This window comes from Akebia trifoliata, chromosome 10 (genome assembly GCF_017979445.1).
Source record: "Akebia trifoliata isolate Shusen 1 chromosome 10, ASM1797944v1, whole genome shotgun sequence".
In the NCBI taxonomy this organism is placed as follows: domain Eukaryota; kingdom Viridiplantae; phylum Streptophyta; class Magnoliopsida; order Ranunculales; family Lardizabalaceae; genus Akebia; species Akebia trifoliata.
The window spans coordinates 28,970,693-28,988,058 of NC_141384.1; the positions used below are offsets into that span (position 1 = coordinate 28,970,693).

Genomic DNA, 17,366 nt, shown 5'->3' on the forward strand with positions numbered 1-17,366 from the left:
ATCATCTTATGGCATCATATTCTAATCATAAGATAATAATTCAGTGAATCTTGATGCAATTTAACACACTGCATTATAATTGATATTCTAATACCTACTAACGATGTATGTTTCATCAAATGTGATTTGATGTTAGGGACACCAAAAAAATCCTAGATATCATAACTGTGGATCACTATGTGAAAAAAGCCCATATTTGACGGTCTTAGCCCGTCAAATTTTGAGAAATTTGACGGACCTTCCTGTCAAATATGCTCGTCAAATATTCTCTTGTAGAATTTTTTTTTTGACGGCCCTGGACTATCAAATATTTTCTTGTAGAATGTGCTTCAAAAAAAATAAAATCCATACAATATGACCGTCGAATATGGAGATTTAACAAACAATAAGGCGGTCTCTAATTCACCAATCCCAATAAATGAAATAATAATATAAAAAATCAGAAAAATAACAAACAAGACAAAAATTATAAAACAAACTCCAAATTAAACTAAACAACTCAAAATTCATATTATATATTGAAATTTCATTACTAAACAAACTCTAATTGAAGCAATTGGACAGTTACAAATGAAATTATGTCACATAATTGTTTAGAAATAAAACACAGTTAGAAGCAAATAGTTGTGATGTCCTTGATCTCTTCTGGCTCTCTCCGCTCTATCGCGTCCTCTTATTTTCCTCAAGGTTTGGATTTCCCCCACATTGCTACTGTTCTGAAAAATCCTAATAGCGCTCTCGTACCTACACAAAAAAGATTTGGTATATCGAGATATCAACCCAAAATAATAGAAGAACATATCTCGTTCCGTTGATATGCGGTTATCAAATTGGTCATGGCCAAGATCTCTGGATCATTTTTGTATCTGCAAAATGACAAAAACTGGTATTCCAAATAAGCAAACTAACATTCAAATATAGTAATAAAAAAAAACTCATAAAGAACAATTACAAGGTTTATTTAAACTCATAAAAAATAAGTAGAATACAAAAAACGAGAAGCCTACTTTAAAAAATGAGGAATCCAAATGAGGAGCATTCTATCCAACACATTTATTTAAAACTTTGTAATTGTTCTACTTTAACAAAAATGAGGAATCCAATTAAGTAGAATCAATTAAGTAAAAAGGTTCTTTTAACACATGGTAAATAACATTTGAATAGGAAAACAATGACGTAAACACCAGTAAACGAATTTTATACCTACTATTGCTTTATCAGTTAGCTGGAAAACAGAAACAATGTGTATATGAGTTTCAAGCGGTTCGGTTGGGACTGGATTTAAACGAGGTTTGTGGGAGAGATGGGTTTCAGTTATGACCTAGGTTTAGGGCTGCAGTTGGGGGGGGGCGGGGGGTCAAGAAAAGCAGAGAGAAGAGGATTAGTTCATTTAGTTCATCTAATTGATAGCAATAAGAGGCCTATTGGCATAAGAAATGCTAGTCCAAACAAACAGCCAACTTTAGATATCATTGATAGGAGAAGGAAACAGCTTCAGCAACCCTTACATGTTGTGCTTATCTTTCTTAAGCATAGGTTTTCCAATTAATTAAGGATGAATGAAAAGCGGGTGTTGGTACATTTGAGTCATGTTTCATTAAAGAGATAATGGTTGCTCGAAAAGAAATTCAAGACTGAAATTATAAGGAGATGGACAAATAAAAGGACTATTAAGGATTGAAAAGATACAACTATTTGAACAAACATCAAAAAAGCTACGTAGTAATAAGTTGTGCATCATTTCAAACAAGAAACTTCACATTTATACCGAGAATATCCAAAAGTATATGTATTTTTAATCATGAACTTTTTAGTACCTATTTTCTATAAACCAGCTCACTTACACAACCATTTTAAACAATTAGAGATGGATTACAAATCAATAACCAAAACCATATGCAATGGATAACGATTTGATATCCCTGCAAGCAAATTGAGTATTGAAAACCAAATACTAAGACAATAAATTCATCTATGGGGGAGATTCTGGTTCCATTCATAAATATTTTGGAGGTTTTGTACGGAAATGGATCGTAACAAAGCACATTCTAACTCTCCAAAGATCATCAATCAAGGGTTTTTTTTTCAACGTTTTGACTAGGAATCATTTCTACTAAAGCTCAGAAACCCCAAAAATAGATTCAAAATAGTAAGCAAAATCTATATTTAAAGCATAATAATCAAGTTGAATGTGGTGGTACCAATACCATCTCTGTGGCAGCTGCTCTTCCATGGAGGAGACGCCATGGTCAGAATAAAGTTGGGTTCGAGTTGCAGGAGACATTGAAGAGGAAGAAGACAAGGAGATCATCACGAACTCACATTCATTTACTTCTGATATTCATACAACAAATATTAACAAAAATTCTCCATCTCCTAGAAGCACATTACTACCTGGCTGAAACACAGATAGAAAAACAGAACCAAAAGTTAATGGAGAGAACTATCTGTGCTTCACACCCCAAAAGCCAACCAATTACAACTTAATTCCAACAAATCTATTGACAAAACACCTAGAAATGATAAGCACCAAATGAAGATCCACGTAATAAACAAACCTGGTAAGCTAATTCCCTTGTATGGCACAAAACAAGTGCAGCAACTTGTCCTACGACATATTTTTCAAACACTTCCTCAGATTTTTTTTCTCTTGGAAGTGGGTTTTAAGCTTAAATAAGGAGATCAAATAAACATTGATGTGTTCAAATCCAATGCACCCAAAAGAGTTGAAATAAAGAGGAATTACAGTAATTGGGTTTAGCAAGAACATATATCATTCCCAAAGGAAGGGCCCTGAATCGGCCTGGTCGAAAAGAATCCTACCCATGATTTTAAGAAGAAAATTTTGAAATTTTAGATAACTAAATTTTGATTTGGTAGGATAATAGTTTGTTTACCTTTACATAAGGAGTGCTTGAAACTTCAGAAGTTCTAAGATCAACAGCCTACAAGAAAATAAGTTTCTTTGGATCAGAATAAGAGGATGAAATTATCATTCTGATTTCATGGTTGGGTGTTGAGAAGTGTATTAGGAGAAAATATGAAAAAGGTGCAACACCCATTTGTATATTTTTTGTAGTGAACATTGTTTCTAATAAAGAGAAAAGTAAAGAGAAGCTAAACACAACCTTATGCCAGAAAAAAAAAAAAAACATACTTATGGAAGAAATAGGAGACAAACCTCAAGTGCCTTGCAAACATTTTCGAGTTCGAGATGATAATTGATCTTCAGAGTAGTCATCACAACCTCCAAAACACCCAAGCAAGACTGAGTATCTCGTTCAAAGATGGGAAGCGCAAGGGTCCCATGAACATTATACCGTTGAGCATCATTCACCCGTGGGTACTCATCACTGCTGAAAAATTGTACATTGGGAGTCCATTCTGGTACCTTCTCCAAGTAAACTCGACCGGGCAACCCAAATGGCTCGTGAGAATCCTCAAGCCGGGAACTGGTACTTGATAGAGACATTTCAGTAATTTGTGAGCTGATGACAGTTATCATCAAGCGAGAAGGGTTGGTCATTAGTAATAAGAACAAGCTTGTCTCCCTTCTGTACAGGTACCCATATCTGAATAAGTACATCTCCATTTTTTATGGTATCTCTAATATATTTAAGTGCTTGGATCAGCCTCTCTCTCACAGAAGGACCTGGATTTTCCGTCGGTCCAATCCACCATCTTCTGCCCAGCTCCGAGCTTCTTCTGGCTGCATAATACTCCGCAATTTTATCCATGTTACTGTTTAGAGATTGAGTTTCAGCGGAATTTTCTGCTTGGGGTTCAACATTAGGATGTTTGGGTATAATTGATGTCTCTATGGATCTTCTTCTTTTTGTCATAAACTCCACATCTTCTAGTTCTTTGATGCTCACGGTTACACTAGGGGTATTGCTTATGAATGAGGATGAAATCCAAAAACTATCATACGGAATAATCCATGCTTTACCAAATGATACATTTTTCAAGCAAGAAGGTATTGAACCAGACAAATTATTGTGAGAAAGATCCATAAGGTTTAAGTGGAGTAGTTGACATAATTGATTTGAAATGGGACCTTGAAGTTGATTTCTTTTCAAGAGAAGAACTGTCATATTTGAGAAAGCATTGATCCAATTCGGAATGTTGCCAGACAAATTGTTATCACTCATATCTAATGTCACAAGGGAGGAACTTCGGGCTAAAGCTTTTGGTATTGGTCCACTAAAATCATTCTTTTGCAAATGTATGTACATCAGATTTGTTAAGTTGAGGCAAGAAGGCATGGTCCCATAAAGATTGTTTTGAGAAATATCAAGAAATTCAAGCATCTTGAGTTTGCAAAAAGTGTTTGGTATAGCACTTTGAAAATAATTTTTTGACATGATGAGATATTCCAACCTTGAAAGATTTCCAATCCATTCAGGTAGCTCACCTGATAAATTATTTTTGGACAAGTCCAATGAATGCAGGATTCTCATGTTACCAAGAGATCGAGGAATGCTACCGTGCAAAGAATTTTTAGATATGTTTAGGACAAATAAATTTGGAAGAATTGAACCGATTTTCGACGGAAGTTCTCCATGGATTTGATTAACAGAGATGTCGAAAAAATGCATGTGAGTGTTTTTGGATTGAGATGGCAGATGAAAGGGACCAATGAAGGAGTTATTCCTGAGACTTAAGAATTCTAATCTTGTGTTATTCTCTAATATCCATGTTGGGAGCTTTCCCTTGAAATTGTTATTTGACAGATCAACGTATCTCAAGTTGTGTTGCGTGGACAAAAAACCAAGAGTAAATGTGCTCATTTTCAATAGGCCCTCAAATTGATTATCAGAAAGACGAAGGAATACTCCCATTGAAGTTGTTAGAACTTAGATCCAACACCTCCAATTTTATCAAAGAAGTGAACTCTACAAAAGTAAAGATTAAATAAAAATATGAACTAAAACTAAAACTAAAGCAGAGTTTCTTTGAGATTCAGGACTAAACATGCTTACCTTCAATTGGAATTGGTCCTTCTAATGAATTAGATTTGAGATACAAAGCCTTAAGAGATGTAAGTTCACCCAAAGATGAAGGAATACTCCCATTGAAGTTGTTATAACTTAGATCCAACACCTCCAATTTTATCAAAGAAGTGAACTCTACAAAAGTAAAGATTAAATAAAAATATGAACTAAAACTAAAAGCAGATTTTCTTTGAGATTCAAGACTAAACATGCTTACCTTCAATTGGAATTGGTCCTTCTAAGCGATCATCATTGAGATACAAAGCCTTAAGAGATGAAAGTTCACTCAAAGATGAAGGAATACTCCCATTGAAATAGTTGAGACTTAAATCCAACACCTCCAATTTTATCAAAGAAGTGAACTCTACAAAAGTAAAGATTAAATAAAAATATGAACTAAAACTAAAACTAAAAGCAGATTTTCTTTGAGATTCAGGACTAAACATGCTTACCTTCAATTGGAATTGGTCCTTCTAAGCGATTATCATTGAGATACAAAGCCTTAAGAGATGAAAGTTCACTCAAAGATGAAGGAATACTCCCATTGAAGTAGTTGAGACTTAAATCCAACACCTCCAATTTTATCAAAGAAGTGAACTCTACAAAAGGAAAGATTAAATAAAAATATGAACTAAAACTAAAACTAAAAGCAAATTTTCTTAGAGATTCAGGACTAAACATGCTTACCTTCAATTGGAATTGGTCCTTCTAAGCCATTATAACTGAGATTGAGAGTCTTAAGAAATGAAAGTTCACCCAAAGATGTTAGACTCTTAAAAAAGTTCCCACTCAAATCCAAGTGTTGTAATTTGTTGAGTGTGGATAATTTATTGAAACCTGTGAGTACAAAAACAGGAGAGAGAGAAGATATGAATCAGTCTCTTGTGTGTGTGTGTGTGTGTGTGAGAGAGAGAGAGAGAGAGGCCTACCTTCATTTTCAACCCAACCAGATATCCAATTTTTGGATAAATCAAGTGTCCTTAGTTGCTCAAAGGGAAGAAACAAGGAGACATTCAGATACCACCAATCTCTTAACTCATGATCCCTATCACTATTAAGAGAAAGTTTGATGACTCGCCTACTGGTATTGATGTTGTTACATAAAACTCCCTCCCACAGACAACAATTAGTCTCCATCTTAGGGTCCCAAGAAGAAAGAAAAGACTCTTCTGAGTGATTCAAGGCAGATTTGATATGTAACAGAGCAATTCTCTCTTGTTCTAAGCATCCCAAACACCCTAATCCCTCAAACTTAACCAATAATATTACCCACAAAACCCACAAACACAACATCATATAAGGCCTTATCCTACTCTCCAAGATATATATAAGAAACAATGCTTGATTGATTTTAAATTGAAAATCTAACTAAATCCAACATCCTTTTTATAATGCTTTATTCCTTCCTTACACAGTGCTGATGTGGCAGTGGACAGAGAACCTCAAATTTAATTTTATTTATTTTAATCTCAAGGAATTTTTATTTTTATTTTTTATGGTTATTCTATAAAAGTAAGTCAACTTGCAGTAATAATAAAGAAAATTTATGATTATTCTATAAAAGTGAGTTTGTAAGGAGATCCTGGTCTCGTATTCCAACCCCGTTCAAGTGTAAGCAAATGTCTCACTCCAATCTAAAAAAATAAATAAAAATTTTAAACTTATCTTCATGGTGGATTCTCTAACTCATTAGATCTGTACATGTCATCAATTCATAGTCCATTGTTGGGTCTTACACTTAATGGGAAGATTACACGATCAAAAAAAATATAATAAGCTGAAATGAATAACAAATTATAAGTTTGAAAGTCTATTTAAATGATGGTGAGCGACAATGTTTAAAATATCGTATTGATTGAATTTTTCGGTTAATAAAAGTTTCAATATGGTGTCAATTGATACATACCTAAAACATTCAATGTTTCATATCAGCTCGGCTGATACCGATACATATCGATAGATACATTCTGATATTTCAAACCATAGTGAGAGATACATTTTGCAACATCTAGACTATCAATAGAATGTTAGCTTTCTTAGAATAATTCTCTTTGTTTTCCTTGTGGATTCAAAGTTCTTTATCAAAGGTGAATAAAGTGATCTTCTTCTTCTTTTCACCACGATTCAATTGTGTATAAAATTCAATGTTAAATTTTTTAATCTACTAAGAAAAATCATATAACCATAAGTTAAAAAAATTGTTCAATGTGAGTTTTGAATAGATAGATATACCTTTCACTTGTTCGTCTCGACAAAGCTTAGCAGCCAATGTAGTCTTCCCTGATCCACCAATTGCGCACAATCCGATCATACTCACGTTGTCTCTAAACAACTCCAACTTCAATTCTTCAATTCGCACTTCCATTCCAACAGAAAAATTAGGGATTTCAGGAATTGCACACCGAAATTCGTTCTGATCCTCATTTCCACTCCCAAGACTTGTTTCTATCAAATTCAGTTGATCTAATTTCCTATTCACTTCTTGCAAATGGACCAAAACCTGTTTCTGATCTAGGAGATCGATCGATCAAATAGAGTGGGAGATGAGATCTATCGAGGGAGACAGATCGAAAGAGAGATCGATCGAGAAAGAGACTGTGAAAGAGAGATAGAGAGGTCAATCGATCGATGGAGTGGTCGATCGATCGAGCGAATGAAAAAACGAGGTCGATCGATCGAGAGAGCCACTGTGAGAAAGCGAGAGACCGTGAGAGGCGATCGATCGATCGATGACTGTGATAGAGAGACCATGAGAGAGAGAGACCGTGAGAGACGATCGATCGATCGATCGATGACTGTGAGAGAGAGAGACCGTAAGAGGCGATCGATCGATCGATGACTGTGAGAGACAGAGACGATCGATCGATAAGAGACTGTGAGAGAGAGAGAGAGAGAGACCGTGAGAGACGATCGATCGATGAGAGTCGATCCATGAGAGACTGAGAGAGAGAGAGAGAGAGAGAGAGAGAGAGAGAGAGAGACCGTGAGAGACGATCGATCGATGAGAGACTGTGAGAGAGGCAGAGGAACAGTGAGAGAGGAAGAGAAACAGTGACGCATATTATAATTTGGGTTTTAAAACGTGGTCCACGGGCCGCGGATTTTGGATTTTAAAATTCGACGGGCCAGGCCCAACAAATTTTTTAATGCAAATTTGAGATTTTCACGTAGTGGATAACGAATCAGAATCGATGGCTTTTGAACTTCAAAGTCCATTTAAGCATATAACGCAGTCTAATAATACTAAATTCTAGCAAAATAACAGAGTATTCAACATTACGAGAATAAACTTAATTGCTCTTTTACCAACATTTGTCCTTAATCTTACCAAAGATTTCTAAAGATTCATCTAGAAATTATTCAAAGTTTGAAAATTCAGTCTTTCAAAAACCAGAGTGCTAAGTGATTTCTTATTTTGAAATAATTTTTTTTTTTTTAAGAAAAAAAATAATATTTAAAGGATATACCACCAATTCATGGGATGAATTACAGGCAAACATATCAAATTATTTAAAAAGTAAGTAATAAATTAATTCTCGAGGAATAAATCAATTATTTTTAAGAAGAATTATCCATTTTTCCTCTATCATAAATGCACATTTAAAAAATTAATTATTTACCATAACAGTAAGAGTGTGATTTCATGAATATTTTGGCATAAATACACGTGCAACTTTTGTTAAAATTTCCCTTTTAGTATCGTGTTCATTTTAATTATGAAAACATGGCAAAAGATCTCATTGATAAAAAGGTAGAGAGATTGTTGATATTTATTTGAAAAGTAAATATCTCGTTGATTTATAAAAATGACAATCTCGCTAAAAAACATATTTCAAGAATTAAAAGGAACAATGTACGAAAGTGAAAATTTTTCCATATTCAACACACGAAATAGTAATTTACCGTACATACTACCCCCTTAATGTTCAAGGTCTCTTGCCCATAAATTAACAAATTCCAATACATTTAAAGGAGAACCCTAAGTTGCTAACTTCCTATGATTAGCAATTTTGATTTTATGCATTTATTATTATGTTTTAGATGAGTATTTTAACTATTGTATTATAAATATTTGAATCAAGATCAGGTAAGACATCTCGTTCCTATATATTTTATAAGAACGGTCTCTACGTGATATATTTTGATTGGAGATTAAATACACCAGGCTGCATGCATTCAAATGTAGATAAAGACTTGATTAGAAGTTCGATGTATTTTAAACTCCAATCAAAACTTACCACATAGATATCATATGTTGGTGTAGGAAGAGGACACTGATCAAGACTAAATATTATTGTAACATATAATTATACAAAATCAAAGTTGTGAAGAACATTAACATCCCTATATGATTTTGAACATTAGAAATCTCCATTTTATACATTGACTAATGATAATGAGACGCTCTTTTTTCAAACACCCCAATGTGATCCTTGCATTGGTAGTTATAGAATCATAAATCTTTTTCTTGTGTATCCCAAAGCAAAGGCTCTGAGATTCTTTGATGGGGTTGTATAAAGGCATCTAAAAAAAAAAAGCGTCAGATTATCACGACTCTTTAAAAATTTTTTTTACTAAATGTACATAATCCAACCAATTTGAACAGGTCAATAGATTAATTTGATACATTAGTCCCGACTCATGACATCGATGTTTCAAACTTTTGCAGTCTAAATCATTCTTACCTAATCATATATGGAAAGATCCAAACATGGTATTTGATGGAATATGCCACGTTTCTTAATTTCCTCGTATCCTTTTGTGGTCATCAAGTCAACAAAATTTTTCAAAATTTCCTTCAATATTAACACGTAAGCATGGACAAAATGCCCTTCTACCATCTATAAATACCCTCTATGCCTCTTATACTAACCATTCAAACTCAAAAAATCATAAAAATCCTTTTAAGCTACCAAGATAAGTTTCTTACGTAACCTCCTTGTTTTCTTCTCTCTCTTCACCATCACCCATGCAGCCACCTTTTCCATCCGAAACCAATGTCCCTACACAGTCTGGGCTGCCGCGGTCCCAGGCGGTGGTCGACGACTCAATACGGGCGAATCATGGACCATAAACACAAACCCGGGAACCGTAAGAGCTCGCATTTGGGGTCTAACCAATTGCAAGTTCGATGCAAATGGGCGCGGACGATATGAGACTGGAGACTGCAACGAGGTCCTCGAGTGTACCGGCTACGGTCGACCACCAAACACCTTAGCTGAATATGCTCTAGATCAATTTAGTAACTTAGATTTTGTTGATATATCTCTTGTTGATGGGTTTAATATTCCAATGGACTTCACTGGTACCGGTTGCCGAAGCATCCGGTGCAGTGCTGATATTAATGGGCAATGTCCAAATGAGTTGCGGGCACCTGGCGGTTGTAACAATCCTTGTACTGTGTTCCAAACCAATGAGTATTGTTGCACTAAAGTGAAAATGTGTGTGTGTGTATGTGTAGAGAGAGATAGATTTATACATCTTGGAAAGTTTGTTAGGGGCTTTACCAGTGACCTTCGCAACACGGAACAAAACATGTGGGGGCTTTTAGATCCTTCAACTAGTTCAATAGATCTAGCTTCGACTTAGCTCTGAGATCGAAGAGCTTGTAGAATAAAAAACCCTCGATTTTATCTTTAACAACCTAAACAACATTATGGATCCATTAACCTGAGAAATTTCGAGAGTGATGTCCATTCTTAGGTTAATAGCTTCTACTTCACTCCATCATCTTCAATGTTTAGAGATCAAAATCACTTCGAAACGGAGAGAGATATCGAGTGATCAAATAGAGAGCGAGAGATCAGATCAGGAAAGATAGAGAGATCGAGAGGAAGAGAGAGAGAGAGGTGAAAATTTTGAACTTTGTGTTTATGGAAGTTAAATACTATAAATTCGTGGGCCCATGGCCGCGGATTTTGGACTTCAAAATTCGTCGGACCATGCCCAACAAATTTTTTTTACCAATATTGACGATTTTCACGTAGTAATAAAGCTATTTTCATATCCTTATCCAACTCTATATCTGATTATCCTTATCCAATTTTTCACCCATTTATGCTTAGGATATACATATCCGGCTATTTATCCACTTTTTAAAAAGATATCCATATCCGACTTGTACCCAAATTTTAAGTGGCTATCCAAGTTGGACATATACACCTCCTTGTGAAGATGATGAAAAAACTTTTATTTTGGATTATATGTATATTTTATTGTGAATTTATCGTATTAAGATTGAATAAATGGATATTTAGATTGAATAGAATGCATGTCCATATCTGATCCTAAAAATATTTACGGATAAATTTACCCAATTTCTTAAATGAATAAAAAAAATTTACCCACACGCGAATAACTTAGGTAGGATGAGTCAGATAAACAGATATTATCCAACCCATTGTCAATCCTATCTAGATCCTATGCACAAAGTTTGCAAGATGAAATTTTTTTTGCTCAGAGAAATCTAGGATCCACTAATCACATGTACTCACATGTATTGAATGACATTCCTAATTTACATAAGTACCCTCGTTAGTTTCAAAACTATCCTGTTAAGGAGTCAGTGAGCAAAAAAATGATCCATAAAGGATTGATCCGCCTAAAGGATTGTGACTTAAGTCCATGTGCTAAGGTGTGGGAAGAGGGTCATTTCAATCCTCCCATCAATATCAAAAACATCTATTATGACTAATTTCTTCATCCTTGGACTTGGACTTGGCTTTGGATCAGGAGGACCGTTTATTAAGATTGCGGTCTATTACGAAATTGGGCCCACTTCAATAACTCAAATACCAAAGTAAAGATTTGAGACTTACTAAGGGTTGTTTTGTTCAAATGAATTACTAACTCAGCAATCCAACACCACAACCCACTAAGTTACTTCGAAAAACTCGTATAAAGAACAAATAGATTTTTCTGTTTTAAACTTGATCCCAATGTTTTGAAAATGGACGGCTACTAAACTTTCACATACTCTCAAATTTAAAACTAAATTCAACGATGAAAAATAATTTATTGCTGGGATTTTTTATTTATAAATTTCATAGAATTTTATCCTTTACAACCCTGAACCATTGGATCATATTTTTATATGCCACAAGTTGAGCATGAGGACCCTAAGTGACGGTGAAATCCTTACTAACTTCGTAAGACTAGTGGGCCTCATACCTAACTTTCCAACATTGAGTGGAAAACGTTTCAGCCTCTTAAATCTCTGGAAGTTACGGCCTCTTAAATGTTGCACTATTTCTCTTGAAGAGTTAACTATAGCTTGTATTTCTAACAATCAACAATTGATCGATATTAGACGGATCCAAACTTTGTTGAAAAGTTTGATTTTAAACTCAGAAAATCATTATTAACATATTAAGGATCTTTTAAAGATTTTTTTTTTTAAATATCTGAAATACCCTTTTAACAATTTTACAAATTAGTTTGATTTAAAATTATAGAATCAAATAGAAAACTTAATCAATTTATTTGGTTACTGATAAATTTTATAAATTTTAAGGTCTAACAGTAGATGATTTGAATATGAGACTGATTCAAACATGTTGTAATTTTAACTTAAAAAAAAAAAAAAAAAATTTAACTATTTTAGACATTTTAAAATATAAAGTGGTTATAACTATTTTGGTAAATTAAATATTAAGTGAGTACCTCTCGCTTTTAACTATTGTAGGGAAAGACCTCCATAGCCAAATACCTAACTAATAGAAAGGGAAGGACTTAATGCACATACAGCATTCACCTCACTTTATTCTTGAATGGTGGCAAGAGAGGTCGGACTTGGGGAGCTTAGGCTTTCACTGTGCAGGAGAAGGAGATAATTGATGTCTTGAGAGTGTGTGACAACAAATTCTCTTATGGGGGGCTCCCAATCGGGTGGGTCAGGTGGGTTACTAATCTTCTACGAATAAAGAGGAATCAAACCCCTTTAATTCAAAAGAACTAGATCCACCTAATCTCCATCCTTCTACCCTCATAGTCTATTTCCTTCTTTTTTATTTACCTTTTGAAGTGCTAGGTAGTATGCCACAACCAAAAAGACAATTCAAGCAGATAACTTGGCTATGAGACGTTTTTGCAATAACCTGAGTGCTCTGAAGGAGGGGGAAGACAGGAGGTGTCGTATTCCAGATTTGTTGTCGAGCGGGTGACACCAAGAAGTAAGCAAAGTTGGTTGTTTACAATGAGAGCTCAGAGAATATGGCATCGATTGAGCTAGTTGAAAAGAAAGCTCAAGCTAAGATGCGAGTCTCATCCTCTTTGGTGTTAACAAACATAAAAATATCTTTTTACCTTTTTAATCATTTTTTATATATCCAACACATAAGCGATTAGTGTTTAAATTTGTTCTCTAAAAGTTTTAGTCACACATCGACTATGAGTAGTAGTTATTATGTCCTTCTATAGTATATTGATTTACTTGTGCCGTAAATTAGAAAGAATAAGTGGAGACCCATGCATGCATGGAAGCCTAAGAGAAAAATATAAGGTTATATTGGAATTTAGATCCAATGATCCGAAAACCTTAATGCATATGCATTGCGCCCAAGCGGGATGCAAATCTTCGCTTTCTAGTCTCATGGGCATCATACGGCAATGTATGCAAAATATGTCAAAACGCAATAAATATCAATATCACTATAGGACGACTTGATCTTTTTTTAGTCAAGTTATCATTATTCTTTGAATGTTATGGAGGGCCTAATCAACGTGGCAGCATGGGAAAGAGCGCTTTGAATGTTTTATAATAAATAATGAGAATAGCGAAAAATAGTAGGGATCTTGTTAACGTGTGTCTTGAAGACACTTTAAAGTGCAATAAATACACTTTGGAAATTAGATTTTGTATCGAAATTGCCCTTAAAAATTTATATTTTAGAGTTGTGATTTTCTAACTCCTCCTTCTAACATACTCCTCCATACTCTCTTGACGTGACATGTGCAAGGACCATAGATTTTTTTTTTTTTTTTTTTCTGTGGGATACACAATTTTACATCCCCATAAATATGTGCAATTGTGTATCTCGAGAAAAATTCTATGAGTCTAGCACATACCATGTCAGGAGAGTATGGAAGAGTTTTTCAAAGGGGGAGTCCGAAAATCATTATTCAATTTATTGCCAAAATGCCTCAGATTCCAATTTAAAAAGTGTATTGATTGACCTAGCGTGTGCCCTAGGGCACACGTTAATAAAACCCGTTGATTTCTGTAGTGATCCATTTGATCGGATACCACCTTCTGAAAGTCTTCATAAATAATACTACAAACCCAAACATCACAGTTTTAATACATTGTTATCTAAGAATTGGATCCCCAAAATCTTTACTAATCCCTATGAAAATCTGTGTTTGTACTCACATCTCAGTTGTAACCTTCAACACCATTTACCAAAATTTCGAACATGGCTTGGAAAATTATAAAGTCAGCTAACCCACTCTAGATCTTACAAGGGATTTTTACGAAAAAGCAATCAACTTTTGACGAATTAACAATTCTGACTCACTGTTCATTTTCATTATCAAAACTTGAACCATAATGGATTTTAAGGTTTTTTAGGTGATTATTTAAGAAAATTTTCACTTTAAAACGTCCGAATTCATTAAAAAAAAATTATTTTTATTTATTTGAGAGAGTTCGACAAATCTTATCCACTTACTTTCAAGTTGTGGTCTCCCAACATTTATTTCGGAGATTTAAATTTTGAATAATAGGTCGATCTGTGGATTATTCAAACTTCTCGTCTCGCTTGATGTTACCTTACATTTAAAGATCAAAATAATCACAAGAAAAAAAACCTTATTTCTTCCTCCTTATATATCCTACTCCTTTTATATGCTTCTATCACCAAAGTCAAGTCAACAAATCTTTTAATTTTTCCAATAATATTAATAACGCATAAGTAAGGAAACAAACCAAACCAACATCTATAAATACCACCTTTGCCTTACAACACCATACACACCACACACAAAAAATATATTTATATATATCCTTCTTCTACCCAAACAAAATGAGCTTCTTAAGTAACCTCCTTGTCATCTTCTCGCTCTCTTTATCTCTCTTCTTCAGCTTCACCCATGCAGCCACTTTCCAGATTCGAAACAATTGTCCCTATGTAGTTTGGGCCGCTGCCGTACCAGGTGGTGGTCGACGACTGAATAGGGGCGAAGTATGGACCATCAATGTCAGCCCTGGCACTAAACAAGCACGTATTTGGGGTCGAACCAATTGCAATTTCGACGCAAATGGGCGTGGAAGTTGTCAAACCGGAGATTGCAATGGTCTCCTCCACTGCCAAGGCTTTGGAAAACCACCAAACACACTAGCTGAATACGCGTTAAACCAATTCATGAACAAGGATTTCATCGACATTTCTCTTGTCGATGGATTTAACATCCCAATGGACTTCAGTGGTTGCCGTAGCATCAAGTGTACGGCCGACATTAATGGGCAATGCCCGAGTCAATTACGGGCACCCGGTGGTTGCAACAACCCTTGTACTGTATTTAAGACGGATCAGTACTGTTGCAATAAGGGGAAATGTGGGCCAACTGATCTTTCAAGGTTCTTCAAGCAGAGATGCCCTGATGCTTATAGTTACCCTCAAGATGATCCCACTAGTCTCTTCACTTGCCCTGGTGGTACTAACTATAAGGTTGTATTTTGCCCATAATTGCCTCTTTTTTTAATTTCCTTATTATATTAAATATGTACGACCGCTATCTAAAATAGCTCCTTCGAATCTGACCCTTGGGATTCAAATAGTATCGAAATAAAAAGTCGTACGATGTTGTGTTAGCTTTATGAAAATTTTAAGTTATCTTCACTTGCATGAAAGACAAAATTAGATGGACTTGACTAAAATAACTCAGAATGTTGAGATGGTATGGTATTATTTCATTATGTTATTAATAGCCCAAAAGTCCTTAACCCAAGTAACAACGTAATTATTAGCCCAAGTTATAAATTCCCCCAACTCCATATCCAATATGGATTTGAGCACTAAAAAACCAAGATTTTCACAAATGGATTTATGTAAGAAAAATAGATAGGTTGAATGGGTAAAAATCGTAAATAGGAAGACTTTGGCGCATTGGGTGACTCTGGTAAAACTCATAATATGTCATAAATATTTAAATATACGTAGTTTACATATATATTTTGCATTTCAAATGTTATTTAATCCTATTCAGGCTTGATCCAATTATAATCTTATTGGAGACGTATAAAAAATCTCACCCAACAATTGTCTAGTCAGATTTTTATTTTTTATCGGGGCGTGTTCTCTAACTGATACAATAATTCACGAATTGATTTAAGATCTACCTCAATCCGATCTGGACCCAATCCATTAACAACTCTAATTGAACACATGTTATGCGGTTATATTGGCATATAACTGCATAACATAGTTTTAGACTAGAGTTTTTCCTAACTAATTTAGTCAGGGTTGATGAGGTAGATGTGCAAATAAATCAACTTGACCGTGATCTGAAATGAATTGACGATTTGATAAGTATTCGAGATATTCCTTGCATATTTTTAAATTAATGATATGTCCCAACACCTGATCTCCTATAAATAAATGAAAAATGATCTTTTGTCGTTATATCATATCCAAAAGGTTGAAGATGACTTTTAAAAGAAAATTCAAAGGCTTTTTAAATCGATCGAGTGTGAGGGACATATCATTTATTTGAAAGCATAAGAGTGCCTTAAATATTGGGTGATTTAGACATACACCCCTATGTTTTGAGATTAATGACATGCATCTCTTGACCTCAGTCTTCTAATTAGACTAAGGGGGAAAGATTCAAATACCCTCAACTTTAATCTATAGCCAAAAACCTAGGTTTTCCCCTCCAAAACCAATCATCTTTAAGTTCTTCAACCTCTAAGATAATTTTAATATATTCAACCATATTTTCATCCTTCATTTCTTATCTTGCCTCCTTTCTGTAAAACATTATAGATTTTTCTATCCAAAATTTTATCATTTTATACTTCCTCAAAAATTGTATCTTTCCTTAAGATTTGAATGTTGAAGACTTAAAATAGATACAATCTTACGATAGATGATGAGGATTAAATTTGTATTAAAAAAGATTGAAGATGACTGATTTATGTAGAAAAAAATATATGGGTTTTTGGCTAGATATTAATAATGAGGGCATTTAAGTCCTTTTGCCTTAATTTATTTAAAAGATTGAGGTCAAGGGATGCATGTCATCATTTTCAAAATATAGGGGTATCTTTAATATTTAACAAAATATAAGGGGTATGTCTAAATCACCCTTAAATATTCACCAAAATATGAAGGGACCACTTTTATTTGGAGGGATTTTACTATGACTTAGATT

The 17,366-nt window shown here is 34.4% G+C and overlaps 3 protein-coding genes across 8 annotated transcripts; 2 read left to right on the forward strand and 1 right to left on the reverse strand.

The window, feature by feature from the left end:
* Positions 1 to 485: 485 nt before the first annotated feature.
* Positions 486 to 8,140, reverse strand: LOC147393656 (receptor like protein 21-like). Of its 6 annotated transcripts, none has more exons than XM_086455707.1 (9): positions 7,227 to 8,140; positions 5,682 to 5,831; positions 5,447 to 5,593; positions 5,212 to 5,358; positions 4,983 to 5,129; positions 3,182 to 3,709; positions 2,898 to 2,945; positions 2,208 to 2,398; positions 486 to 866 (listed from the first exon to the last, which is right to left on the reverse strand). In XM_086455707.1, the coding sequence occupies exons 1-6, from the start codon at positions 7,357 to 7,359 to the stop codon at positions 3,474 to 3,476; spliced, it is 960 nt and encodes a 319-aa protein (XP_086311833.1). In that variant the 5' UTR covers positions 7,360 to 8,140; the 3' UTR covers positions 486 to 866; positions 2,208 to 2,398; positions 2,898 to 2,945; positions 3,182 to 3,473. The 6 variants fall into 6 exon arrangements, with proteins under 6 accessions (XP_086311833.1, XP_086311828.1, XP_086311830.1 ...); XM_086455702.1 differs by lacking the exon at positions 7,227 to 8,140 and adding an exon at positions 5,924 to 7,217; XM_086455704.1 differs by lacking the exons at positions 2,898 to 2,945; positions 3,182 to 3,709; positions 7,227 to 8,140 and adding an exon at positions 5,924 to 7,220 and having other exon boundaries at positions 2,208 to 2,394.
* LOC147393657 (thaumatin-like protein) lies at positions 7,648 to 10,583 on the forward strand. Its single transcript, XM_086455136.1, has 2 exons — positions 7,648 to 7,759; positions 9,904 to 10,583. The coding sequence occupies exons 1-2, from the start codon at positions 7,648 to 7,650 to the stop codon at positions 10,581 to 10,583; spliced, it is 792 nt and encodes a 263-aa protein (XP_086311262.1).
* Positions 10,584 to 14,980: 4,397 nt separating this feature from the next.
* Positions 14,981 to 15,816, forward strand: LOC147393658 (thaumatin-like protein). Its single transcript, XM_086457140.1, has one exon. It carries the CDS (start codon positions 15,017 to 15,019, stop codon positions 15,677 to 15,679), a length of 663 nt encoding a protein of 220 aa, XP_086313266.1. The 5' UTR covers positions 14,981 to 15,016; the 3' UTR covers positions 15,680 to 15,816.
* The last annotated feature ends 1,550 nt before the right edge of the window (positions 15,817 to 17,366 follow it).

Excerpts from the sequence above, each read along its gene's own strand:
- LOC147393656 (XM_086455702.1), bottom strand. The coding sequence starts at position 6,290 with ATGATGTTGTGTTTGTGGGTTTTGTGGGTAATATTATTGGTTAAGTTT. Across the intron at positions 5,832-5,923 it reads TGGTTGGGTTGAAAATGAAG|GTTTCAATAAATTATCCACA; the intron begins GTAGGCCTCTCT and ends TTGTACTCACAG. Across the intron at positions 3,710-4,982 it reads AGGACCAATTCCAATTGAAG|CCAGAAGAAGCTCGGAGCTG; the intron begins GTAAGCATGTTT and ends AGTATTATGCAG.
- LOC147393658 (XM_086457140.1), top strand. The coding sequence starts at position 15,017 with ATGAGCTTCTTAAGTAACCTCCTTGTCATCTTCTCGCTCTCTTTATCT.
- LOC147393657 (XM_086455136.1), top strand. The coding sequence starts at position 7,648 with ATGAAAAAACGAGGTCGATCGATCGAGAGAGCCACTGTGAGAAAGCGA. Across the intron at positions 7,760-9,903 it reads GACCATGAGAGAGAGAGACC|CTACCAAGATAAGTTTCTTA; the intron begins GTGAGAGACGAT and ends AATCCTTTTAAG.